At 44.4% G+C, this 27,855-nt stretch overlaps 2 protein-coding genes across 6 annotated transcripts; one reads left to right on the plus strand and one right to left on the minus strand.

Annotated features, from left to right (window-relative positions):
• Positions 1 to 416: 416 nt before the first annotated feature.
• THYN1 (thymocyte nuclear protein 1) lies at positions 417 to 6,095 on the minus strand. 5 transcript variants are annotated; one of them, XM_090290806.1, is made up of 8 exons: positions 5,854 to 6,095; positions 5,288 to 5,414; positions 3,593 to 3,774; positions 2,369 to 2,437; positions 1,930 to 2,022; positions 1,314 to 1,409; positions 921 to 1,071; positions 417 to 598 (listed from the first exon to the last, which is right to left on the minus strand). In XM_090290806.1, exons 2-8 carry the CDS (start codon positions 5,328 to 5,330, stop codon positions 552 to 554), a joined length of 681 nt encoding a protein of 226 aa, XP_090146932.1. In that variant the 5' UTR covers positions 5,331 to 5,414; positions 5,854 to 6,095; the 3' UTR covers positions 417 to 551. The 5 variants fall into 5 exon arrangements, with proteins under 5 accessions (XP_090146932.1, XP_090146928.1, XP_090146929.1 ...); XM_090290802.1 differs by lacking the exon at positions 5,854 to 6,095 and adding an exon at positions 5,565 to 5,699; XM_090290803.1 differs by lacking the exon at positions 5,854 to 6,095 and adding an exon at positions 5,607 to 5,697.
• Positions 5,844 to 27,855, plus strand: ACAD8 (acyl-CoA dehydrogenase family member 8). Its single transcript, XM_090290807.1, has 11 exons — positions 5,844 to 6,000; positions 11,139 to 11,239; positions 11,660 to 11,829; positions 12,445 to 12,554; positions 12,965 to 13,041; positions 15,325 to 15,462; positions 23,463 to 23,598; positions 23,693 to 23,790; positions 24,136 to 24,288; positions 24,925 to 25,027; positions 26,988 to 27,855. Exons 1-11 carry the CDS (start codon positions 5,892 to 5,894, stop codon positions 27,038 to 27,040), a joined length of 1,248 nt encoding a protein of 415 aa, XP_090146933.1. The 5' UTR covers positions 5,844 to 5,891; the 3' UTR covers positions 27,041 to 27,855.

Genomic DNA, 27,855 nt, shown 5'->3' on the forward strand with positions numbered 1-27,855 from the left:
CACGCAAGGGCAGACAGACTCCCACCCTCAACCTGCCCAACACTGGCCCGCTTATGTCTGGCCCCTGGTGAATAATGATGGGCGCTTCATTAATACCTGTTTCAGCGAGTGCGTGGCTGAGAAAGGGATGCCGGTGGTACCGCTATCCAGCAACTTGTTCTGAAGCTGCTGGTGGTTTAAACCCCTGTAGGGCCTTAGAACTTGAGGGCCAGGTGAGGAAGACTGGTGTAAGTAAGTTCACTTCAGTGGTCTTAACAGGCTGAGCCCTATGTGCTGGTATTTGCTGCAGTGCAGGAAGGGGACAGAGGCAGCCCTGCATGTTGCCAAAGGGAAAAAGGAGGCAGCCCAGGGGTAGGAGACCTACAGTGGAGTATTACGCTACACCCAGTGCTGGCGTAGAAGGAAAGCTTCCCAACTTTGAGGTGAACGTTTTATTGAGAAAAGTACACAACCTCAGATGAACATAACGAGCAAGCCCCCTCACACCTGCTATCTTACAAAAGCTTCATTTCTTTGGAGTAATTCCGTGCCCATTCCAGCAAGTGTCTCAGTTAAGACGGTTCTTTTTCCTCCAGGCTCAAAATAAAATCAAATTCCTCTACCAAAAAGGAGAAAAAGAAAGTAGGAATTAGGTCTGTGTCTCCTCTTGAATAGGGAAGTTATGCTGGGCATTGCTCATGTTACCGGGGCAGGAGGTCTTCACTCAGAAACTATTTATGGAGGGCTTCACTACGTGCCCAGCACTGTTGGGTACTGAGTGCACAGTAATGGGTAACCTGGGACCTGTTTCCTCCTGCAAGGACGTTACAGGCGAGGAGACAAGACTCAGATTCAGCACCGTGCCCACGGTCAGTCATTAGTACATGTGAACTGCCAGAGTCCCTGGTGTGCAGGTGGTAGAGCAGAGGGCCCGCTCTTACCTTGGCTCACAGGCTGAACAGAGAGTCTCTGGAGGGTGAAGAGCGCCATATTTTTTAAAGGCCCGCCGGTGGCTTTGTGAGCTTGGTGATGGGCTTTGAGCTCAGCCAGGGGAATGAAACGCTTCATCATCCGAACAAACTGCACGTCCACCTACATGACAAGTGTGAGGGACAGAAAGACATGTCCAGCCGGACTCAGTCCACTGTGTGTTTCAGCTGCTAGCAGAAGGTTCCTGTGGGCAGTGCTGCCAGTGCTCTGCTCTTTCCAAAGTCAAGGTCACCTGAGCTGAGTAAGAGCTGAGCTCTGGACCTTGACCTAAACACACCCAGACCTCCTTCCTCCCTCTTTGTCCATCCTTCCCCTCATGAAATAGGTAAAACAGTAGTCTTTACCATGGACCATTTGGGGTTGTCTTTTTTGCTGGATGGATCATAATAGGGATTGCTTTTCTCAAACTGTGTGTGGTCTGGGTAAGCCTCCTTCACAATCTGAAACCAAAACCACATCTCCAATCACTTGCTTCTATAGTCAGCTGCATGGCAAATCTTGAATCCAAGTCCAACGTTCATTTCTGGCCCCGCACATTAATACCCCATCTGCCTTGCTGTAGAGCCAATGGGGGCTCAGGTATCTGGAAATAATACACAGGCAAACAGGAAATCAACCCCATTTTGACAAAAACCTGAAAAGTATGTTCTTGGTACCACTGTTTTTTCACCTGTGGTTAATAATTTTATCCTGAAAACTGGCTCAGAAGAGCTACCATCAGGCTTGTTTTTGAGTGAAAGACCAAGGTGTAGAAATGGACAGAAGTCTGTGCCAGTGGGGCCTGAAATGACGACCTGTCTTGTTATAATCTTCGTCCCACAGGAAGGGGCCCGGGCAGTTTCCCCACATTCCTGTGATAGCAGGGACAAGAGAGGGCAACACTTTTCCTTACCTATTTAAGCTATATCCCTTCATAGCTACACGAGGAGAGGGACTCAGACCAAAGCCTATACAGCTAACCTTCACAAGTCCTGCGATGCCCGGCTCTTTGCAGTTGCTGTGGTAGAAGAAAGCTTCTTCCTCCAGCTTCATGGCTCTAAGGAAGTTCCGGGCCTGTCCCAGGAGGGAAGAAATAAGAACTATCCTCCCCACCAGCTGGAAAACGCTAACTGTTAGCAGAGAGCAACTCTGCTTTTATTAAATGAGTTTTTCTTCATTGCAGTTTCCCCCAATTCAATTCTTGCCTTTGCCAAGATACCCAGACTTGTATCAGGACACTGGCTGAAATACATACCATTTAAAAACTGCATGCCATCAGAGTAATTAAGGTGTTTTTGAGTACGTTTTTAGCTTGGGTTCTGGAAAAAGTCAACCTTGGCCAAGAGATTTTGCTACTGAATAAGTCAGAAGAAGGAGGCAGGCAGTGATCCCATTCTGGGTCTTCGGGTCCTGCTCTTACCTGATAGTTTCGAACACCATCCCAGCACGCTGTTTGCTTAGGCTGTGCTTTGAGATCCTCGATGCTGAACTAGGCGACAGGAAATAAAGCTATTCATTAAATAATCCTGGGCCAATTGGTAAGAATATATGGAAACTGACCACTTCTTCCCGTACATTGAGGGCGCTCTGGCTGTAGTGGAAACATGCAGTTTCTTGGAAATAGCTCTACAGAGGCGCTTGTTTTTTCTTTTTGTTTTTCCATTCGACAAACTTGACTATTTGCTATGCGTGACACTGCATAAAATGCTACAGATGCAACAATTAGACAGACATGATTGTTGTCCCATATGCTGTAAGAGGACACAGAAGGGGCAATGAGATATGTCTCAATATATATGAATGGTCATGCTAATACATTTTTTATGAGAGAAAAATACACCATCTTTGTCTTGTTTTTGTGCCTTGAAAACTAATTAAGTTATTAGCTTATTTCAAGGGCTACCTGAGTACAGAACTAGATCCAGCTCATTGTCCTTCATACAGGGCGAGCAAAAGTAGGTTCACAGTTCTTCATATGGAAAATAATACAATAGAAAATAATACAAGAATAAACTCTATAGAGGCACTTGTATTGGGTGAGTATAAGTAAACTTAGTGTTACCTTAACCTTGCTAATTAGAAGATTAGCTGAATGGGTAATCCAGAGCATAAATTAACTGGTTATTTATATTTTACTTAGTAAAATATCTATTCTATAATATTTCTAATTATATTTTCTCTGGGCCATTATAAGAACTGGTTTACATTAATTCCCTGGGAGCACGCCAGGTGGCAAGAGAAAGGTAATCTAAGATTGAAATGTCTAGACGTCTATAGCCTTCAAGCTAAATCTAGCCCCGAGCCTGATTTTGTAAATCCAGTTTTACAGGATCCCAGCCATACCATTTTTTTAGCTTTTGGCTATGATACCTTTCTTACAACAGCTGAGTTGCAACAGCAACTGTAAGACCAGAGAGCCAAAAATATTTACTATCTGGCCCTTTACAGAAAACGTTTGCCCCTCTTCCCTAGATAGAGGATTCACAAGAGAGATAGTTGATGGTAATAAGCCCTGCTGATTTTATTACCTTTTCCCTATTCTTCAAAGATAAGAAGCTGGTAATGGAACCCTGTGGTGTCCATATTCATTTTTTATTAAAAAAAAAAAAGTTTGAAGGGATTGGAGACAGGTACATGGTCTCACCTTCACATCTACACCTTTCTCTAGGCGGCTTTCTGGCTCTGACTTCATCAGCCAGTAGTTGCTTAGATTCTTCCCACATTTGTTAAGGGCTGAAGTCCTCTGAGGGCTGGAGTTCTCCACTTCAGGTGATGTCTCGCTTGCATTCTTAGTCTTAGTACGCTTTCCTGCTGGTCCCTTCTTGTCTGCAATAGGAGAAGCAAAAAGAAGAGAGCTGTCATACTTGCTGGAAGGTAATGTTCCATTGTGGGAAAAGCATATGCTTTGGAGTCTAGACTGGATTCAAATCCTGGATGTGCCAGTTACCAACAGTGGCAGCTTAACTGCTGAACTTATTTCTATAAAAATGGAACAAGATATACCTTATAGGATATCTCCAGACTGTCCATTCAATGGGATAAGAATACCTTACATGGTTATAGCTTAAAATTAAAAGTCCTAGCTGAGTACCTCAATATAAGTTAAGTAGTCAATGTTTTTCCTTCTCTCTTGTGTCTTTGCTGAGGCTGTTCTTTCCAATGAGGAAAGTAAGCCCCTGCTCCATGGGCTTGTTTTGAAAATTAAATAATAGAAACAATGGGCTTTATAATAAATATTAGCTATTATTATCATCATCATTTCATTCTTTCTTGATCACTGTGCTTTTATGGCCTGCCTCCTTCCTGCTCCTTGATGGTGCCAAGAGAAGCTGGATGAAACAACTCATTCAGGACTTTATAGACATGATAAAGACTGGATTTTATCCTAAGTGAATTAGAGAAAATGTGCCTGGAATGCAGTAGGAACTCAATAGCTAACAGTTGTTAAACTCTTACTACATGACAAACCCCTCTGTTGCTCTGTAATTTTGTTAATCCATATAATTTATGAGATGTTTAATTCACGTGGAAAATGTGTCCCACATGAGACCACCAGTAAATGATAGAAGGACCTGTCACTCTGGTCCATCTGGATCCATACCTAATGACTATACCGCCAAGCCTCTGATTTAAGTCAAAGCTCCTATGCAAGTCATCATTCATCATTTATGGATGTCTGAATCTCCCAGCCTTCCTGGCCTACTTCCTGGTGGCCCCTTAGATGTTAACAGGCACACTAAACACCACGTATTGTTAAGTAACACTGTTGTAGTCTATCTGGAACTCTTGCCATTCCAAAAAGAGGTACTTTCTCTACCTTGAATTGCTTTGTTCTTGCTATTCATCCACTCAGAATGCCATTTATCCTTGTGAATATAAAAATGACATCTCGTTCTTTTTTTGCATGTGGAAAGCCTTCCCATTCTTTAAGGCTGGACTCAAATTCCAATTCCTTTTCGAGGACTTCTCCGTGACTCCTGCCTGCTCTTACACACCTAGCAATTCAGCGTCCTGGGTCCTTTCACTTATGTCTGTTAGCATTCTCCCTGAAAGTAGGAACTATATTGTTGACCTTCGTAGTGCCTGCCACCCTGTATCACAAATATTTTTTTGTGCTCACCAAACAGCTATTGCTTGAATGAACAAACAAGCAGAAGGGGCTCTGGGTATAAGCTTGGTTGGGAGTAAAGGAGAAGATGTGAGGGCAATTAGGTACACCAAATAAAAAATCCACAAAGGATTCTCCCCACAAGCAGGGAGTCGAAAGGGAACAGTATTAAACACCCTAGAGAAACGTTCTCTATGACGCTGCCTTTTTGCAGCCTAGGTGCAAGCTCACCTTGCCCAGCAGCCCCGGCCAGCCTCTTCCTGGGTCTCGGCATGGTCTCCCTGCACGGGGCTGAAGAGCGGAACACTCTGGAATCTACAGAGATGCAACAGGCAACTCTGTATCTGCCCCCAGAAACCTGCGCAGAGCAAGATGGAGACAATGAGAGGAAACTTAAGAGGGTTTCAGCCCCGAGCCTCTTTTCCGAAGCACACAGACAACTGGGTTTCAACCCCGTAAATCCTTCCTCCGATTATCTACAACCCCATTTCCATCTCGCGCAACCTGCCCCTAAACTCTTCTCGGATTTTCCCTTGATTTTTGGCTCTACTTCTTGGACCACCGCCACTCCGCGACAGGACCCCAGCCAAGCTCCCGCAGGCGCTTTCAACATGCGTCTCTCCTGCCCCCAGGCCCCGCGGGTCTCTGGGAGTTGTAGTCCTGGCTCCCCGCGCAGATCCGCTGAAACGCGGGTCGTGGGGGCCGCCGTGAGCACTACAGCTCCCAGAGTGCCCTAGAGCTCCCAGGCGCGGTGCAGGCCGGGGTGAGGTGATGAGGGCGGGTTGTGAGAGGCGCACTTAGCTGTCAGTCCCTGACTGTGGCTGGAACGGCTGCTATGTGGCGGAGCGGCTGCTGGCGTCTCGGAGCGAGGCTCTGCTGCCATCGCAGTGGTCTCCGGGCCCGCGCCGAGAGCGGCCACCGGAGCTTGGTCTCCTGCATCGATCGTAAGGCTCTCCCCCGGGAACAGGTGTTTGGGACCAGGGCTGGGGCCGTGGTCTCCGCGCCCACGGAGCGTTCTGTCACCCCGAGGAGGTCGGCACCGCCAGCACCCCCTGACCAACACCCCCTTCTACCTCCGCCCCCCTTCCCGCCCCACTCTGTCCCTCCAGGCAGTCACCCCCGGCTCGGCTCCTCCCCCTGGCAGCTATCCCATCCATCTGGGTGGCCTTGGCGCTTCTCACTGTTTCCGACCTCAGGCCACCTGTTGCGCCCCTGGACCTCGTCAGCTACTCCCCACCTGCACCCCCTAGCCCCCAAAGGGCGTGGGTGCGACGCCCGGCTTCTGAAACGTGTGACCCAGGCCTTTCACTGGTTCCGGAGCCCTGTCCTTTCCGCGGCCCACCGCACCCCGCTAGAGCAACGATTTCCAGCCTGTGGGCCGCAAGAGTCTCTGAAACAGGCATTAAGTACCTCACCACCGAGGAGCACTGGCAATAGCTGTCTGGTATCAAAATTATACCTTTTTTTTTTTTTTTTTTGTCAGGTTGGCGAAAACTTTTTTTTTCGGTGTGCCACAGAATTTTAGTAGCTAGTTTATGTGTGCCATGAAATGAAAATGTTGAAAATCGCCTGCCTAGAGGGTCTTAGGGCTTCTTGTCTGGAACTACCACAGAGGGGCCCTGCAGCTAATACATCTTAATCCTTGTTGCCAGTGCTATTTATTCATTTATTGTTCTGACCTTCCTTAAACTTAGCTTATATTATCAACGTCTTGATAACATGTTTCATGAGTTTACTGATGAACTAAGTACAGTAACTAAGGGCTTGACATTCATCCTCACCGCTCTGAGGCACACTGCTATCACCCCTGCTTTCAGATGATGAGTGGATACTTGGGTGAAGAAACTTGCGACTTCGGTTTTTTTAAAAATCCTAACAATAGGTCATAAAGGCAGTAAGAATGGAAAAAGTGGTGCTGGTGGCCGATAGATGAACAAAAGCTCCCAGTAATGCAGACTTGCTCGTGTGTTTAGATTTTATAACTTTACACCTCTGGCTATAAAACACTCTTACTGTTGAAATTTCTAAAGAAAAGGTGGTATTGCAAGTGGGAAACAACCGGCGTCGACAGGCCTGTGTCTCGGGGACGAGGCAAGCAGCGGAGACGGGGATGACGGGGAGGGTGAGGAAGGGCCTCGCTGACCCCCTAGGCACCCGCCACCTGCGCCTCCGCCTGCACCTGACCGCTTTCTTCTTCTGAAAGAAGATGTTATTTTTATTTTAAATAAATGACGCTTGTGGGGTTTTTTGTTCGTTTGTTTGTTTTTACAGCAGAATAGTCTATGCACCCCTTAGATGGACCCGTAGATCCAGAAAGCGCAGTGAGGTCTAGAACCCGGTCTTCTCAGTGTCCTAGCACACCTTCACACGGTGCTGCGGGAGAAGGTGGTAAACAAGGTCACCCTCGCTGATACCGGAGCTCACAGGGAGTTGTTCTGTCGCCCAGCAGGTCACCTAGGAGTATTTCCGGCAGCTAGTGGTGTAACTTCAGCCCAGGAGGTGCTTTTTCATGTTTTTAAAGGAAACTATCTTTTAAGTAGTAAAATAAAAGGAAATTGTCCTTTCACTATTTCATCCTACTTGCTAAAATAGCAAATTAATGGAAGTGATCAACACATATTTCTCATGGTTTCATCACACATTTTAATGTGAAAAATAATTTTCAAGAAAATTGTGATTTTATTATATTTTAATATATATTAGACATTTCTTTATAGTCTCATTTTACAGGTCTTATCATTTTGCAAATGAGGAAATGTATTCAGTGTCTGGTGGAGCCGCCTCCATTTACAGTGTGATAACCGAGGTTTACAGATGTGCCCGACCTACGGGAAGTTGCCCAGTTCATAATCACAGCACCAGAGCTCGGAGAACTAATTCCCTGACCAGTGCACGTCCCCTGTAATGTGCCGCACCTTCCTGAGCATCCCCTGAACACCGGGGTTCTCCAACAGGACTATGATTCTGTACTCTGGGTGCTTTTAAAGATTATTGTGTTATTTGGAGTTGTTCTTTGTGTGTGTGTTTTCACCTCTTTCCTATACTTCTATTGCTACACCGCGAAGACTTTCCTCCTCTCATTTGGACCCTTTTTCTCCTTAGCTTTACCGTTTCTGCCCCTCTCGCTGCTGTTTCCTCTGTCTCTGTCCCCCTCTGCGGGCACGTGCAGAGCATGTGTTGGCTTCTTGAGCTCTGCCAGTAGCTCCAGCAGAATTCATGAGGTTTTTGTTTGGGTTTATAGTGGTGTTTTCTGGGAACTTAGGTATTTTTACGTAGCAACCATGCTTTCTTGTGTAGAATTTACTTTTTAACTTGCCTTTTCCACTTTTTTTCCCTCCAGGTAATGCTTTCCTTTTGTTAACATCCCTTTAGCTAAAATTAACTGTTATCTTAAAAAATGTGTAGCTATGTTGTATTTACTTATACATGATTTGCATAGACATAGTCCCTGTTATTTACTTATGATGCAATTTAAATCTAATTTTTCCTTGAACTACTTGCTTTACTGTCAAATAACAATAACAACAACAATAATAACTGTAATCGTTTATTGAGCTCTGGCTGGGACTGAAATTCTGGAGCACTTCTCTTGACACAGTAAGATGTTTGCACTATTACCATTTATGTCACCCTTTGTGTGAACGGGCCCCATTCATCTGTGTAATCCCAGCACTGCTGTGCAGTCAGCAGTCAGCAAACGCTCTTTCATAGATGACCTTTGAGCTGTGGTCTGCAGGGCATTGCTGAAAGGTCGTGCACATAAGTGACCTGACTCCTAGTCGGGGAATCACGCCTCGCTTACCCCTAGCGATATTCCTGAGGGTAACACCTCACATACCAATCTGCTCTGGGCTTCTCAAGGCAGCCTCATCTTTAATCCTCACAACTATTCATTTCTGAGTTTCCCGTTTTACTGAGACTGCTGATACAGACAGACTGCTTCCTCCTGCCTCACACGGGAGATGCCCAGATCCATCCCAGAGAAACAGACTATGCCCCTGAACTTGTTCTCTGCTGGGAGGGCTGTGCACTGCTGGCATTAGGCACGGTAATACTTTCCTGTTGAATGTGGCTCCACAGTCTTCCTTTGGTGCTCCTTAGCGTCACCCGGAATGACCAGATTAGCCCTGCAGGAGGAAACCCCAGAAGGGAAGACAGAACCCTGCATTTTCTCTCCCCCTTTCACTTTACAGCCACCACTGTGCCCCGGGCTGTTTTGTGCCCCCAAGTCTAGGCACACAGTCCTTTATTTTCTCTCCGCACAGCCGTGGCAGGTGGTGCTTTCACAATGGCAGTACTAAGAAGCAGCAACAGAGTAGTAAGTGTGAATATTGTAGGTCCGGTCCTCCCTGTGCAGGTTGCTGGTCCTGCTGTGGTGTGCTCGCTCCCAGAATGTGTGGTCACAGGCGCTTGGCCTAGGTCTTTCCTTTTAGCTTCTGGTCTGCCTCTAGCAGGAAGTCTGTATCACCCTGCAAAATGGGAAACCGTTTAGACCTCACTTTACTAGCCAGTTGACTTGCTGCTCTGCTTTCCAATTCAACCCTCTCTTACTCTGCAGTTTTTGAAACATGGGTAAAAAATAAATAGTGTTCATGTCATTAAGGGACCTGACTCATTAAAGAAAATGTGTAAAGTAATGATATTGTGAATTGAATAGTCACTCTGTTTTATGTGGGCAGGCCTAGATCTCTTCCTCCTAAAAAGTATCATCTCTGACGAAATACTCATACTGGAATCTTTCACAGGATGTTTAAGGCTCTAGAGAAACCTCTTCCCATGAAGCTATACTACCTGCCTGTTGGCATCACTCAGTTATTCATTGTTATCTTAGACCTAGAGGTGAAGGAATTACCCGAAGTCACCACACTGATAGTTAGGATAGAAAATGTTCCAAGAATTCTGAGTCCATGGGGTGAAAACAGATTAGTAAGGCCTTGACTAAGTTTTAACACTGAAACACCCATCAACATTGTTCTCAATGAATGTCTGAGACTTGCTAAATGCATGGCCTTATTCTAAGGTCTTTTCCTTACTTTGGAAGGTAAGCCGAAGTATACATATCTTCCCTTCCCAGTTGATCTTTTAAAATGAATGTCGGTGCAGATAAACAGCAATAGACAGATATACATTGATAGGACATGATTTTCCCAGGATATTAACACAGAACAGGTAGGACATCCTAAAGGAAAATAATGTTTACCATAATTTGAGGGTCCACATGTGTTCATTATTATTTTAATGTGGATTTATGAAGAGGAAGAGATAAAGAAGAGTACTGAAAGAATAAGTAGGAGGTAAGTAAAGTCAGCCAATTCACTTGGGAGTAATGGAAGAAGGGAAAGGTGAAATTGGGTTGGCCAAAAAGTTCGTTTAGTTTTTTTCTGTACTATGACTGTACTCTAGGAGTGCTTACCTGTCTTTAACTTCATTCGAAACAATTTTGTTAGATTTAATTGTGACAGCTGTCGTATCAGTGTGCATTTTTAAAAAGTATCAAAATTGGTGAATTTCTGTGCAGCCATTTTTTTAATATTGAAGATGAAAGAAAATACGCAACATTTTTGGCATATTATGCTTTTTTATTTCAAGGAAGGTAAAAATGCAACTGAAACCCAAAAAGATTTGTGCAGTGTATGGAGAAGGTGCTGTGACTGATCGAACTTGTCAAAAGTAGTTTGCGAAGTTTCTTGGTACTGTTGACATTTTGGCCAAATAATCCTTTTCTGTGGGGCTGTCTTATGCGTTGGAAGATATTTAGCAGCACCCCTGGCCTCTACCCACTAGAAGCCAATAGTGGGAGAAAGGCAACATATTCAAAATATCCAAGTCAATAAAGTTATTGGTGAAAATGAAGTATTTGTCTTCTATTTTACAGAAAAAAAACGCCATGTACGTTTTGGCCAACCCAATATATGAAAGAAACTGAAGAAGGGGGTGATGTCGTTCTTTGGGTGGTAAAGGCAGTGCCGGGTATGGGAAATGCTCTAGCAAGCTCACTGTCGCAGTTTCGTGGTGCTTCTTGTTTGCGGTGCTCTTCCTGGACCCCTGCTCTGGAACTGAGTCTGTGCGATCTCACCCACAGCTTCCACAGGCCTAAATGAAGAACAGAAAGGGTTTCAGAAAGTGGCCTTTGACTTTGCAGCCCGGGAGATGGCTCCACATATGGCAGAGTGGGACCAGAAGGTAGAAGCTTTTCTGTGGCTAGATGTTCCAACAAATGCCTCTCTTTCACTTTGTAACCCTGACTGTTCATTGTTTGTTCTCCACTTACAAGTGAGAGTACTGGTAATGGAGTGATTCCTTTCCTAGAAGGCACTCTCATCATCTCGAAGATACCTGTTTTGTTTTGTGTTTTGTTTTTTTATTGTACAAGGATTTGGACCGCTTCTAAAACCAAGGTAGTTGTATTGATAATGAAAAGGAACTTTAATGCCAGAAAACCAGTCCTTATAGAATGCATTTTAATAGATGACAGGTAGGCATATTAAGGTAAAAGAATCTCTATACTCCCAAATGCAAATATGTTAATCCCTCATTGTGCCCTCTAAAGAAAAGTCCATCTGTGACTCACTTACTAATGACTCTGCTCTCTTTTGTACATAGGAACTGTTCCCAGTGGACGTGATGCGGAAGGCAGCCCAGCTAGGCTTTGGTGGGGTCTACGTACGCCCAGATGTAGGTGGGTCTGGGCTGTCCCGGCTCGATGCCTCTGTCATCTTTGAAGCCTTGGCTACAGGCTGCACCAGCACCACGGCCTATATCAGCATCCACAAGTGAGTGCCCGAGCTGGAAAAGCATAAGAGAGTGCTCACATGGGTTGACTAGGACATTTCAGATAAATGGGAAACAGATTTATCTTTTCAGGTTGGTTGCCTTTGAAGAACCAGACTGTTAAATGTTCATACTAGGTCTGCTGCTGCCTGTTGGACTTGAATTTGTCATTGTGTATGTGGCTCAGGATCGGGTCTGCCGGCCTTCCCCCAAAGCCTAGATTGGGTGGTGCCCCACAGACTTCTCCAGTAGTGGTCAGCGCCCTCTTTTTCCTTTTCCTCGACCTAAGGATGACACCTGCAGAAATTTGGGAAAGTGCATAAAAGTCTTAGAGTCTTAGGGAGCTCAGTTAACCTAACTAGAAGTAGTGTGAGCACCCAAGTGAGAAAGACCTTGGCCCTGGTTATCTCTGCGTGGAACACATTCCAGGAATATGTTTGAATCCAGGCCTTTCCTTTAAAGTTGAACTTTCTCAATTGCAACTTTTCCCTTGCCACTCTCTCTTCTGCTTCTGTCTGCCTTTCTGCCTTTGCTTTCTTTCCCCCTCCCTTCCCTCTCAAATTCCCTTTTCCATCTTTACCTCTCTGCATGTCTCTTCTTCTTGCTGTGCCTGTCAGCATGTGTGTCTGGATGATCGATACCTTTGGAAATGAGGAACAGAGGCACAAATTTTGCCCGCCACTCTGCGCCATGGAGAAGTTTGCCTCCTACTGCCTCACTGAGCCAGGTGGGTCTGCCATACTGCAGGTGAGCCGTTGCCCAAGTGAAGTGACTAAGCACTCCTTAGCCCATTGTTACACATAACCATTGTTTGCCAGGAAGCTCGGTGGTACAGGAACAGTTTCTCATGACTTGATGTTCCAAGACTAAGAGGCCTCAAGGGCAAAGTTCCTCCAGGCTCCTTGTAGGAGGCTCACTGCAAGATAATGTAATAATGAAAATGGAAAATGGTCTGACAGCCATATGCAATGTTTACCAAGTACAGAGAGTTCTCTTGGCAGTCAGGATTTTAAAATCAAGCTCTGAGCAGTTTGTTCTAAGGGAAAGTTTCCTAGGAGATGGAACCATGCTGGAGCTCCCCTAAGCTCACTGACTTTCTCCCCATCCTCTCTGCTTTCTCTCTGATCCCTGCCTTAGGAAGTGGGAGCGATGCTGCCTCCCTTTTGACCTCAGCTAAACAACAAGGAGATCAGTACATCCTCAATGGCTCCAAGGTACCATTGTGCTCCCCCAGGACAACGGGGAACTCATTTCCATCTTTTTATTTTTTTAAGTATATTTTATTGATTCTGTTTTTACGGTAGTCCCAATTTTTTTCCCTTTGCTCCCCTCTGCCCAGTACCCGCCTTCCCTCCAGCAATCCCACCCCCTTAGTTCATGTCCACAGGTCATGCATACAAGTTCTTCGGCTTCACCCTTTCCTATATTATTCTTAACTTCCCCCTGTCTATTTTGTACCAACCAATTATGCTTCTTAATCCCTGCATCATTTCCCCATTTCTCCCCCTCCCCCTCCTAGCTGATAACCCTCCAAATGATCCACATACCTATGATTCTGTTCCTATTCTGGTTTGCTTCATTGGATTTTGTTTTTATTTTTCATTTTCAGTTTTTGATAGCTGTGAGTTTGTTGTCATTTTAATGTTCATAATTTTGATCTTCTTTTTATTATGTAAGTCCCTTTGACATTTCATATAATAATGGCTTGGTGATGATGAACTCCTTTAGCTTTACCTTGTCTGGGAAATACTTCATCTGCCCTTCCATTCTAAATGATAGCTTTGCTGGATAGAGTAATCTTGGTTGTAAGTCCTTGCTTTTTATCACCTTGAGTACTTCTTGCCAGTCCCTTCTTGCCTGCGAAGTTTCTTTTGAGAAATCAGCTGGAAGTCTTATAGACACCCCTTTGTAGGTAACTCTCTGCTTTTCTCTTGCTGCTTTTAAGATTCTCCCTTTATCTCAAACCTTTGGCATTTTAATTATGATGTGGCTTGGTGTGGTCCTCCTTGAGTCTAGCTTGTTTGGGACTCTCTGTGCTTCCTAGAATTGTATGTCTATTTCCTTCGCCAAATTTGGGAAGTTTTCCTTCATTATTTTTTCACTTAAACTTTCAATTTCCTGCTTTTCCTCTTCTTCTGGCACCCCTATCATTCAGATGTTGGTATGTTTAAAATTGTCCTAGAGATTCCTAAGCCTCTCTTCATTTTTTTCAATTCTTGCTTCCTCATTTTGCACTGGTTGACTGTTTTTTCCTTCCTTATGTTCCAAATCATTGATTTGAACCTTGGTTTCCTTCCCTTCACCATTGATTTTGTGTGGATTTTCCTTTGTTTCACTAAGCATAGCCTTCACTTCTTCCTTTATGTGTCCGCCATACTTAAGCACATCCGTCAAGCCTGTGAGCACCTTTATCACCAGTGTTTTGAACTCTGTGCCTGTTAGGTTGGCTATCTCCTCATCACTTAGTTCTCCCATTGGAACCTTGATCCATTCCCCATTTTGGGCCATGCTTCTCTATCTCCTCATCTTGACAGGCTCCTGTGTTTGTTTGCCTCTGTGTCTTAGGTAGAGCTGTCACACCTGTTACATTGTAAGGGACGGAGCCTTAGGGATTCGTTGTTACAGGGCGACTCATTTCACCACGTCGTGGCGCTGTGGGGGAGGGGTCCGAGAGGGAACAATTCCACTCGTCGTTCCTAGGGTGGGTGGGTCTGTGGACGTTCTAGGGCCATGGAGGCCCTTTAAACAAGCTGACTCTGCTGAGAGACCGGCAGTTTCTTCCTCTGCCCCAACCCCACTGGTTTGCACAGTCAGAAGCAATGAGGCTTTATTTTCCCCAGCGCTGGGACCGTGAGCTGTGCGGTCTGGTCTGGTGCTGGGAGCGCTCCCCAGGTGTCTCTCCCTACTTTTTAAAACGTGTAACAGCACTTTCTACTGGCCTGCCACTGCCACCACCACATCGCGTCCTCTCTGCCCTGGCTTCGCCCCTCCTACCTGTCTGGATGAGTATTTCTTTATATCTTTGTTTGTTGGACTTCCTTGCAGCTCGATTTTCTGGAACTTCTGGTTGTCTCTAGGTTTGAGGTAGTTATATTCCTTCTTAGTTGTGGAGGGAGATGCAGCGTATCTGTCTAGGCCTCCATCTTGGCCAGAAGTCCTCGTTTCCATCTTCTTGCTGACATTGCTGGGTTCTTGCCAACTGTGAGTTCATATTCTGGTGGGATTTTTACATGCTCGGAAGAGAGCTTGTGACCCATTTCCCTTTATCACCTTCACTGTTTCTCCTCTGATCTGGTTCCAGAAAATGTCATTCATTTTTGTCTATCCTTCTTATAGTCTCATCAGCTAGATCCCAGGTTTCCCAGTCAGTGCAGTTTTTCCTTCACCCTCCTTAGCTGCTCTGTGCAATGGTATCTCCCATGTCCTGTTGTCGGGAGAACCCCAGCTGTTGCCCTGGACGGTGGACTCTGAGAACTGCACCACCTTCATCCCCATAGGCCTTCATCAGTGGTGGAGGTGAATCGGACATCTATGTGGTCATGTGCCGAACGGGAGGACCAGGGCCCAAGGGCATCTCATGTGTAGTTGTGGAGAAGGGAACCCCTGGCCTCAGCTTTGGCAAAAAGGAAAAAAAGGTAAGTGGCTATTGACAGGAAGCAATTCAAGTGTTGATACCGCCACCTGCCAGACCCAACTGTGCGCTATTTCTGGAAATAGGTTCACATACATTCTAACTTGCCTTGGAGGCAGTTGCTTCTAGTAGTATTTTGACAACAACATATAAACTAAAATAGGGCATTGTTAACTGGCACCAGTGTCAGAGTTCGCCTGTCAGGTCCACACCTGCCTGTTGTTTCAGCACAGGCGATTTTTCGGTCATCTCCACTCTTTCCACGTTTGGCCTGTATTTCTTACCCTGCTTCTAATTTTGGTGTACTCTGTTCTCTCAAGAAGAATTACTTATAGAAGATTTGGTGTTGACTAGAAATCTCAGGGGTGATATTTTGGGGCGCTTTTCTTCTTTAAATGAAAATAAAGTATAATCATTGGAGATGATTGTGGGTATTTCAGTAATGTTCAGAGGTCAAGTGTTTCCGTGGGTGCTTTGAGAAGACATTTTTAGGATTAAGAAATCTTATAGCCAGGCATGAGCAGTAGAACTATAATTATATAACTATAGCTGGTATTAAGGGTGAGACCACTCAGATTTGTTAGGCCAGGTGACCCAAACAGTCATCTGCCTCCGACATGTGCTATTAGTAGTTAGAACTGTGGGGGAGAAGTCAGGTAATGACACAACCCCTAAATATACTTCTTTTATAGCTCCGACTGTTTCCAAATTTCTCTGCTTGACACTTTCTGATCTTTTGTAATTGCCAAGGAGTAATTAATGCCCTTTTTATAACATAGCAGGTATTTACTAGATACGTACTGTATGCAAAGCCTTATGCTAACTCCTGGAGGGGTACAGAAGTCACTCCTAACCTTGTTTAGGATTATAAGACATATGCTGTCTTATCTATATAAGACATATATGCTATTTGTGATATATTGTGTTGGCCAAAAAGTTCATTTAGTTTTTTTTGTAAAATAAAAGATAAATTTTTTATTTTCACCAATAACTTTATTGATTTGGATATTTTGAGTACCTCAGCTATCTCCTGCTTCTAGTGGGTAGAGGCCATGGGTGCTGCTAAACATCTTCCAGTGCATAAGACAGCCCCACAGCAAAGAATTATTTGGCCAGAATGTCAATAGTACCAAGAACCTTCGCAAACCACTTTTGACACATTTCATCAGTCACAGCACCTTCTCCATACACTGCACAATCTTTTTTTGTGTTTCAGTTGCGTTTTTACCTTTCTTGAAATAATAAAGCATAATACGCCGAAAATATTGCATACCTTCTTTTATCTTCAATATTAAAATGGCTACATAAAAATTCACCAATTTTAATAAGCTCTTCTTTTAAATGCACACTGATGTGACAGCTGTAACAATTCAATCTAACAAAATTGTTTCACAGGAATTTAAAGACAAGCACTACTGGAGCCATTGTACAGAAAAAAACTAAATGAACTTTTTGGCCAGCCCAATATAAGAAATATAGCTATAGGACTTCTAATGTCTGTTTTGGATTATGAAACACATACTGACTTACATACTCTGACACATAATTTTACAGGATCCAGTTATACTGATTCAGGTGTTTGATATAATGACTGTTCCAACACACATACCAAGGTCAGAACTTTCAGTTCCATTCTTAGCTCAGGTGTCTGAGTTCTAGTTGGAGAGATGAGTTCACAGGTAGCCACCATACAGGCCAGTACTGGAAGGTTCCAGACCTGTGATGAAACTGGGAGAAACAATCCCACAAGCTCAACTGCCTGCCACCACAAAAGCCACGCTTGTGAGACAGGTTGTGGTAATAAGGAAAGTGGTTTTATTTCAGGTGCCTGCAACCTGAGAAGATGGTAGGCTCATGCCTTAAAAACCATCTTCCTGTCTATATGATCAAGCCAGTGATTTTTATAGGGAGTTGGTGGGAATCCGGGAGGGGGAGAATTCTCAGGGCAGGGGTGCAGACATGTAGTTTTTCCTGAGAAAGAGAATTGGGAGTGAGGGGAGGGGCAGTGAAGCAGAGTCATGCAGTTCTGCTTGGGCTCGTCCTTCTTGTTCTGATGTTATCCTGGGATGTGCGTCAGCCAGACATGTGGTTGGGGTCAGCACTCCTCATTCTAGGAACAGGTTAGTCAGCTCTAACAAGAGCTTGGCCAGAGGGGGAACAGAGAGGTGATTAAAAATGCAGGGTTAATTATACACTTTGATTTGTTACAGAATGCTTAACTTTGATCACTAAACTAGTAATATTAAATCATGGTTACAACTCTCCACTGTCAATTCTGGCTACATTTCTGTGGTGCCTGATGGACTAGTTTCTTGCAATTTATTAAGAAATAGAAGTTTTTGATCAGAAGCAAAGCTCTTACTGTTGAAGAAAAGCATTTCTGGAGGTTTGGACAGTGTCTTACCAAATTTGCTAAAACAGCAGGCGATTATTTTAAACAAAATATATGAAAACAACAATTAGAGGTATAATTAGTCGAGTTGTAGACTACCCCCCTAAAGTAGACCTGATCCCCTCTGGTGTCTGTGAAAACAAAGAAGAGAACTCATCCGAAATTCCTTCTCCCATCCCCTCAGGTAGGGGGCATGGTGACTGAATGTGTTGGTGAATCTTAGCAATGATGGTTTCTACTTGCTCATAGATATCAAGAGGGAACGGTTCTCCTCCGGGTTCCCCTGAACTCATTAAAAGTATCTGGAGCTGGAGTGCATTTTCTGGTCGAACTTGCAGGTGAAGCTGCTGCAGTTCAGGAGAAAGGTTACTTGGCGTGTAACTTACAGGGCAGGTCCTGTCCCAGCAGAGGGATGGGACACTCAGGCAGATAGAGGAAGCTGTGTGGTGACTTAAGATGTCCAAGAGGGCATTCTGAAGGCTGGAGAAAGGCCTTGTGTTGCATCTGTCCGGTGACGCCTGCCACCTAGACGATTGCCGACTTCTTTCAGTCAGTCTTGTGGTTAAGACTGACGAAGTGGCTCCGGTGTCTACTAGAAAGTGAGCCAGTTTATTCTCCACCGTTCACTGTACCTGGGGCTCCTCGTAACGTGTCAGCAGCTGTCCAGAGGAGTCCCTGGGCCTTATTATTTATTATTTGGCTACGTGTTTCTTTTCTTACTTATTTTTCTTTTTTTTATGCCTCTTGCTAGGCATGCAGGTCTTTCCACCTTGGTGACTTTTTTTTTGTACCGGGCCTTGCTCTGATCCTGTGTAACTGCTACCACATTACATACTCTAGAATGTTGCCTCTGAAGCCTTCCAGGGACAGGGTGCAGGACCTCTTCTGTAACTGCTTCCTCCTTAAGAGGGGTGACGTTCTTCTTCTGGGCCAAGAGATCCTTGCTCTCTGTCAGAGGGGAGATGAGGCCTGGGCATGGAAGGAGGTGGTGATGGTGTCTAGAGGTGGCATTCACTGAGCACGAGTAGGACTTGTAACCTAGTGGAGAAGAACTGTGTTACAAATCTCAATATTATGGGCTAAACGCTAGAAAAATGCAGGATCCAGTTTATTTCATAAATGAAAAATAAAACTTGGAAGACAATTAACTGAACTGTAATCTAATGTCCATTATTGTGTATTATAGAGCCCATGGAAATACAATTTTTCTCTCCCTAAAATCACCCTTATCTTTTATCAGAGCCAAATCAAGACCAATTCATTTATTCCATTAACCCTAGTTTCAATTCTGCCTGATTATTTGCATAAACACAACAGGAGTAGCATGCAGTTATGTAAGCTTTCTTAATCTGCTTTGCTGAAATCTTATAAGGAATTTTCAGATTGAGCTTGAATTAGCCTCTCAGGGCAAAGAAGCCAAGCCACACAGTTGCCATCTGGCTTTGCCTACAACAGCTACAGATTTGGGTGAGTTCCTTAAGTTCTTAAGGTTCCCAAAATGTCTAGAGGTTCTTCCTTAGCTATCTCCCAGGAAAGTAACTGTCACTCCTCACCTGGAAAGTCTGCTATGAACCATATGAATAAGCAAGGTACGAGGCCATTTCTCCAAGGGGCTTATATTGGCTTCAAAGTTAGTCTTCATTCGTTAAAGCCTTTTGCTGACGTCCAGAGTCTAGTCATGTCTCACTCAGACATGACATTACAGTCAAAGTCTTGGTTAATAAAATTGGCTTTATGTGTCATGTTATGAAGAAATGAGATTCCTACTGAATTATACAAATAAATATATTGCTATGAAAATAATAATTCTGGAGGTATTAGGAGGGGAGAAAAAAAATCTCAATATTGCTTATGAAAATATAATTTACGAAATTGCTTTAAGAAACAAAACAACTTTTCTTATGTCTGGAAAACAAAAGATTAAAAATTAGGAATATTTGCAACAAAAAGTTACAAAAATTACAATTATTTTCAGTTCACTCAGTTCTGCAATCGGTTTTCATTTATACTGATTATTTGCTAGTATTTCCATGAATCCAGTCCTTCTATAGATTTCTACTAACCTTTATCCAGTTCAAAGGTTTGATCTGAAAATTCTTCTCAGAAATATGTAATTAAGAATAAGTGAGAGTCCTTTCCATGGATTTCTCTGAAGATGTTACATATTTGCAAATAAATGCATCAGGGCAAAACAATGACTCTCTCTAAATGACAAAAAAACTTAAAATGACATGGCTATAGATCTGATTATAGTGCAGTTGGCAAAGGAATTAGCTTTCCTGTAATAACCTGTTAAGATAACGATTAGAATTACAAATGAAAGTATATCAGAACTTTGTAGACTCTTGGAGATGTTTATATAATCTCTAGAACATTTATTTTAATAATAAAAGTATATGTATGCAAATAAAATATGCAACAGTTGTTATTATTTTTATTTGACAGAGCTTCCCATGTACTTTAAGTATTTCAATAGGTCTAATAAGTTTTAAGATTTCTTCATAAGGAGAGAGAACGAATCCTTGAGTTATTCCAAGGACCTGCTGGAATAACTCAAAGCCAATTCCAGGTCAAAAAAAGTCTCTTAAAATCCAAACCCTGGGAAGATGGTAAAACATACTTAACTAAATGATTATATATTATTAGGAAATAATATTAAATTATTTATTTACTCATAGTGCCAACAAAAGGCCCTGACTTGTGTAACTCAGTGGGTTGGGCATCGTCCCACAAACCAAAAGGTTGTTGATTCGATTCCTGGTCCGGGCACCTGCCTGGTTTGCAGGCCAGGTCCCTGGTTGGTGGCGTGATAGAGGCAACCGATGGGTGTTTCCCTCTCTCACTGATGTTTCTCTCCCTTTCTGTCTCCCTTCCTTCCCTTCTTTCTAAAAAAATATAAGTAGTTTAAAAAGAAAACAAAGTGACGATGAAAGTTTTCAAACACAAACACAGGTTAGCAAAATTTTAGTTCTTAGGATTAAAAAGTTAGGGTTTTAAGTAATTAAGTACCTGATTAATATAATATGGCATAACTAATGACATATATAGAATCTTTACTTTTTAGGCAGGTACAGGAAAAACTTTTTTTGCCTTCTAACAGACTGAGTAAGAACCAAACAGATTTTGTATTAGTTTACTTTTGATATTTAGATTAATTTACTGTATTAAATTCATTATTTAGCTTACCTATTTAATTTCCTATTAAGATTTCTATTTAAAAGCCTTCTTATCCATTCAGAAATAACTAGCTTTAGAACAATTTATTTTTTCAATTTAACAAGTACTGTTATACTTTATCTTTCATTATCAAACAATACAATTTCCTTCTAATTTAATTAGAATTCTTAACTCTTAGAAACCATTTTTTTTTTTTTTTTTTTTAGTGACAACTAAAAGTAAGTAATTCACATTCTTTAGATTGATACTTTTATGAACACATTTTATAGCTTTTAGAAACGGTTTTTCTTCATTTGCACACACCTTTTCAAAAGACATACTTCAAATAAAGTACAAGATATATTCATTAACATATCTAAATCTATCCTCTAGCTTCTCTGCAATAAGAAGCCAAAAGGAGGCAAACTTAGATCAATAAATCTTTTAGTATTGTGTTATTTCAAAATATCCAGATAGTTAATAATTTTCACCATTTAACCTAGGAAAACTCTGAAGTTTTAAGTTACCAAAGACTTTGGAAAACTATGTTTATATCAGCACTGAAAACACAGAAAATTAACAAAGAAAATGCATACAACCAGAACCAGAAGTCCATATACAACAAGAACAGAATACGTTTAACAGGGCCCTGTGCAGGGGCTGGAAGCCTTACCACACTGAGCAGCACCAGTTGATACCTGTGGAATCCCAGATCGTTCAAAAGAACCCAGATGGCAGGGCAGAAGGCTTCTGGTCGTGCACTCTAGGGACTTACCCCATCACAGACTTGTCAGCCCACCAGATACCCATTTCCTCGCCCCAGCTGAGCATAGCAAGCAACCAGTGCCAGAGAGTGAGGGATAGGCCCTGAGTGAACTCACTCAGCAGCTGTTAGGGACTCTCGCGGTCTCTCCCAGGGTCCATCAGCCACAGGCAGCCTAGGGAATCCCCTCCAAAGACTAAGGACTTACCACGGGCTCTCGTTTGACCCTGGCTGGCTCACCACATCTGAAACTGAGACAAACGACTCCACTGGCTCGACTGCCTACTGCCGCAAAAGCCAAACTTGTGAGACAGGTGCTGGTGAGAAGGAAAGGTGATTTTATTTCAGGTGCTGGCTACCTGAGAAGATGGCAGAGCTTGAAGGAGAACAAGGTCGCTGCTGGCTCAAGAGCCTGGAAGACCTCAGGAGGCTTCATTTAACTAGACTGAAGGAGGTTGGGGCTAGGCTGTATTTCCAGTACAGGGTGCAGAATAATCAAAGTATGGGTTTAAAAACCCAGTAGCACAGTGTGCAAACCAGCTTGCCTGGGGTGGAGAGTACTTACAGATGACCCCTAGAAGAGAGGGCTGGGAAGGAAGGGTTGGGCTACATTTTAGAAGACCTTAAATAAAGGGCTGAGGAATAAAGTTTATCTTCCCAACAAAAGGGAGCTATTGAATGTTTTTGTATAAGGAAGTGGTAGTGATGTGAAGGCAATTGTGTTTTCAGAGCTCTGAGAGAACTAGGAGACTTTATATAGTATCGTTTTAAAATCTACACCACCAAACATCAGAGTTCTTTGAATCCTTGGAAAGTACCTGGAAGAGGAGATGAAGGGGTCAAGTAGTGAGAGTCTTAATCTATAAATGAAACATCTGAATAAGGTTTTATTTGAAGAAAGTAGCTCTGCTGGCTTTCTAGTGCAATTCCCTTCCAGAAAAAGAAACTAAGGCCACAAAAAAGCCCAATGATTTGGTGAAAGATGAAGAATACAGCTAGTTGGTTGCAGGATATGGACTATATCTGAGGTATTCAAAATTTTCTCTGGGGCTTGTGAATGGCATATTTAAGGACGTTCTGGTAAATCACCTATCTGGGAAAAACAAAACCCTAAAACCCTCCTAGTATGCCCGTTTCTCTGGTGCAAACGCTCCCACCGTGGCTTATGGCAAGCACCAATGGACATCACTGAAAGCGAAGCTAGGAGAAGATGTGCTTGTCTCTCACGAGCTGCTGCTGGCCCGTCACCGCGTCTCTCTGCAGCTAATGCTGAACTAGGTACTGCCAGCACAGTGCAGGTTCCTTGTAACATCCTGGAAGAACATTAAGCTTGTGGAAGAAGTGTGGCTATTGCTAATGATGCTAATGCCATTACATAAGGACAGATAATCCAAATAATTTTTATATTATCCATTTTTGTAACTACTATAATGTACACATATAGAGGCACCAGAAATGACGGTCCTGCCTCAATCCTAAAAGAAATTCTGAGAAATGTCTGTGAGTAAACATTAGAAAATAGATGCTTTTAATATGTTTAAAAAGTTTGGCTGAAAAATATCTGTCAAATACTCAAGTCTGAACTTCCTTTTTCCTCGTTTGAAGTCCTCAGGGGTCTAATCCCAGGCCCTCATCGAGCACTGCCCGGGACGGTGAGTGGTTGGGCAGCCACACACTCCCTGATTTTTGCCAGGTGGGGTGGAACTCGCAGCCGACCCGAGCTGTGATCTTCGAAGACTGCGCTGTCCCTGTGGCCAACAGGATTGGGAAGGAGGGACAGGGCTTCCTTATTGCCATGAAAGGACTGAACGGAGGGAGGATCAATGTTGGTGAGAACACGAAGGGCGGCGGGGAGGGCCGCGGCTGGGGCGGGCAGCACTGTCCTCCCGGCTCAGCTGAAGTGTCAGCGCCCTTTCTTTCTAGCTTCTTGCTCTGTCGGGGCCGCCCATGCTTCCGTCATCCTCACCCGAGACCACCTCAATGTCCGGAAGCAGTTTGGAGAGCCTCTGGCCAATAACCAGGTAACTGCCCAGGTGTCTCTCTGCCTCTGGTTCCCGGTCTTTGCCGGAGACCTGCTCTGTGGCCCACATTCTCCAGGAGAGTGTGGGATTCTGCCCCCATCTGAGCCAGAATTTGTGCTCTCTGTCCAGCAGTGTTTTCCCCCAGAGGCAGTAATATAAGTGCAGGGCAAGTGAAGGGGACTGAGCACTTGAAGGCAGTACATTTTCTCTGTAGAAGAAGCAGGAGGCTTTGAAGCTTCAAGTCACCTAGGTACCTCATTAGAGATGTCTTACAGAAGGCCCCAGATCAGGTGCTGCTCTAAGCCTGGCTGTCTGGTCTGGTTCTCCTCTCCCCTGTTGCTGTAGTACCTGCAGTTCAAACTGGCTGACATGGCGACGAGGCTGGTGGCCTCACGGCTGATGGTCCGCAGTGCGGCTGTGGCCCTACAGGAGGAGCGGGAAGATGCAGTGGCGCTGTGCTCCATGGCCAAGCTCTTTGCCACAGATGAGTGTTTTGCTGTAAGTGACGATGCTCCGGCTCTCCGCGTCAGCAGGGAGCACTGCTAGGTCTAGGAGAGTTGAGGGCCTTCAGTTAACTCCTGGGATGCTTCAGGGATCACCTTGGGGCTTAAGGATGTAAACTCACTCAGGAGGGCCTGCAAGGGAGCGCTCACCTCTGGCTCTTCCCTGTTCCCTGCTGTTACGCACTTGATGCTGTCGTCATAGTTTGGTTCTGGTCGAGACAAGACCTGCCTTTGGAAGAAGGTTCAGAGTCGCTCAGTGCCTCTCATTCAGATGTGCCCTGTTCACGTCAGGGGCAAAGCCACTTCCACATGGGGGCTGCGTCCCCACTAGATGGCACCTTAGCTTCATAGAATCCCAGCCGTGGCAGTTGCAGTAGCTCCTCCCTTCCAGCCAGAAAGACAGGGGTCTCTGCTTTGCCTGTCTGGTGGGAACTGACAAGTTCAGTAGGTGAACTTCTCTTGTCTCTGACCACAGAGAACACGGAATCCCTTTTTGGCTTGGCTGGTTACCTGTAGGTGGTTCTTATATTAGGTCACAGTGGGCTGCCAGGTTGGGGGCAGGGGAGGAGAGCCTAGCCACTTGTTCCAGTCTTCCTGAAATTCCAGATGCCTGCTCCCTGTCTCCCTGCAGATCTGCAACCAGGCCTTACAGATGCATGGGGGCTACGGCTACCTGAAGGACTACGCTGTTCAGCAGTACCTGCGGGACTCCAGGATCCACCAAATCCTGGAAGGTAAACGTTTCCAGAGGTTATTCTCTCCCTTTTGGAATGGTTCCAGAGTCTCCAGCCTAGTGACTGGCCTCAGGGTTCCTCCAGGCCTGTCTGTTGTGGGCATCTTCCCTCCTCCCTCCTCCTGAACCTGCTCTGCAGGGGCCAGTTGGTGCCATGCAAAGAGCACTAGCCAGGAGTCAGGGGCTCTGCCTGGTCACGTGGGCAGGTCGTTGATCCACTTCACTTCTCATCTTTTCCTTTGTAAATTTTAGAAAAGGCTGAAACTGACATAATACATGAAAAAATATTTTGAAAACTCCAACAGTGACTATGCTTAACTGTTATAGAGTGGGTATACTTGGTCCTCAGGAATCCCAAAACTTCTGGACAGTAATTCACAGGGCAAGTGGGAACCATTTGATCACCACTGCCAGATGGTCTAAAAGATACCTCGTCCATTGTGCTACTGGATTTCTCAGTAAAATAAACCATAGTATATGGGTATCTTCTTGGTAATCCCAGATATTTGGGGTGAGAAATGTGTAAGCTCTTGGAGTCATGTTCAGAGCCTGGCCTCCTCTGTCCGCACCAGGGCACAAGTCTTGAAATTCCATCCGCACTGTCCCAGCTAGTGCAGGTAGCTGGGGCCGTTACACTGGAGGGAAAGCAGATGTGGCAAAGGCTTGTCTAAGGGGCTGTCAGGGAAATAGTGGGGGGCTGCTTTCGTGGGGCGCAGTGGAAGCCTCTGAGCATTGACTTCCCTGCCGCTTGCAAAGCACTGTTCTCCAACCTGAGCACAGGAGACTCCAATGGAGGGCCTGTGAAGACAGCTTGCTGGGCCCCACCCCCAGAGCTTCTGACTCAGTGGGTCTCGGGTGGCCCGAGAATTTGCATCTGTAAGGAGTTTTCAAGTGAGATGGCTGCTGCTTGTCTGAGGCTCACTGCCCTGGTGTTCCATTCAGATCTCAGGCTTCTGAGGGCCAGCCTCTGCTTCCTGCCGCACACCTCACCCCCGCGTATGCGTATGAGCTCAGCTGCTGGTGCTCACATTCAGTCAGTCTGTCTCCTCTGCTGCTCCTACAGTTCCTTTTTCACCCAGTGTTATGAGCGTAGGAAACTTTGCCTTCATGGTAACGCTGTCCGTTAGCCCTGTTAGAATAAATGGGAAAAGGCAGATTCATTTATTTCAGGCCATACCATCATCCACACCTAGAAAAGTTTGGGCATTGATCTTTATCACTTGTTTTATCATGGGCTTTGTTACTGGATAAATCTGAAATTTTAGATTTGATTTTTTTTTTTTGAGGTGCGTGATTATTTATCCCTCATGGGGGCTCATATTTCTCTTTGCATTGAAAGCCACTGTAAAAATGAAGCAAGCATTTGACCCCGTTTCAGGAGGAATGTTTGTTCTTTTAAAATGGAGTGTTCTGATTACCAAAGAAATGGGTGTATTTATTGTTGAAAACTTATAAAATATAGGAAAAGTAAAAAAAGATCACTTATGTTCCCACATCTAGAATTAATACTTCCAACTCCTTTTATATTTAAGCCCCAAAATATCTTCTTTGGTCTTTTTCTGTGCTTTTATAGGTTCATTTAAAAAAAAATAAGTTATACTATATATACCATTTCTTCCTCCTCCTCATCCTCCCCCACCACCACCCCCACTTCCCCCACCTCCGCCTCTGCCTTCTCTTCTCCTCCTCCATCTCCTCCTCCTCCTCCCCCTTCTACTTATCATAACCATTTTTATCATCAGGAGAGGTTTTCTAAAAGTAAATTCATTTCTCCCTTTCTGACACTTGTCTGTAGTTTGGAGAGAATCTGTGGTACTTTGGTCCCTAGCAGGGATCAAGGCAACAATTGTCACTATAGATCCATAACTACCCTGAGCTCGGCTAGGAGCAGCCTGGTCAGAGCCTGCCGAGTCCTCAGACGTGGCTGCTACCGACTCCTTCCTTGTTGCTCCCTCTTCCAGGCAGCAACGAGGTGATGCGGATGCTGATCTCGCGGAGCCTGCTTCGGGAGTAGCACCCGCTCTGTGTTTCGGCACGAAGCCTCCTGGGCAGCTCGGCTCGGTGTCGAGGGGCTCCTTGTGGACCGCTCTGTTGCAAATGAGCCATGGATTAGATCCAAGGACTGAGCTCTTCTAGGCGGACCCTTCACTGTGTGTTGGCAGCTGTGGCAGCGATAGGACTGGTGCAGCGTCTTCAGAGAACTGGAGGAGCTGCCTTGGGATTGGAGGTGTCACAAGAGGACACACTATGGTGTTTTCCTGATGCACACAAGCAACAGTGAAGACACATCGCCACCATGGTCCTCTCTTGGATCCACATCATCTTGATTTGTCTGCATTTGGCTGGTTCACAGGACCCTCTTCCAGAGATCTGGGTACTTCCACGGAGTACCCGGATTTATTTATAAAGCAAAGGCATGGGAAAGGAAAAATGGAGAGAAAATGGCCTCCTATCTTTTTCTGCCCTCTGCACTTCAGCTAAAGGTGCAGATGGGTTCTGTGGGTGCACTTCCTTCATAGCACACCTCTGAAAGTAAATCATGGTAAAATGAGTGTTAGGAAAACTTGGTTCCTACGCTGTGATTTAGGGTGTATCTGGATGTCTGGACTTCCTGAATATCAAGGCCTGAGCTTGTTGGGAACTTGGAATATTTGTTGTTGCTCTCTTTTTTCAGAAGCATGCGGTGTAGGAATGGTATTCAAAGCTTCTATAGCCCTTTCTAATAAGTATTTTGAGTATATTTTTTCTATCTGATTTTTTTGAAACTTGCTTCTCTTTTTAAATGTTTTTAATTGCTGCATTGACAAATAAAACCTACCCTTTTCTGTA

This window comes from Furipterus horrens, unplaced genomic scaffold, assembly GCF_987537825.1.
Source record: "Furipterus horrens unplaced genomic scaffold, mFurHor1.1.pri manual_scaffold_11, whole genome shotgun sequence".
Taxonomy (NCBI): Eukaryota; Metazoa; Chordata; class Mammalia; order Chiroptera; family Furipteridae; genus Furipterus; species Furipterus horrens.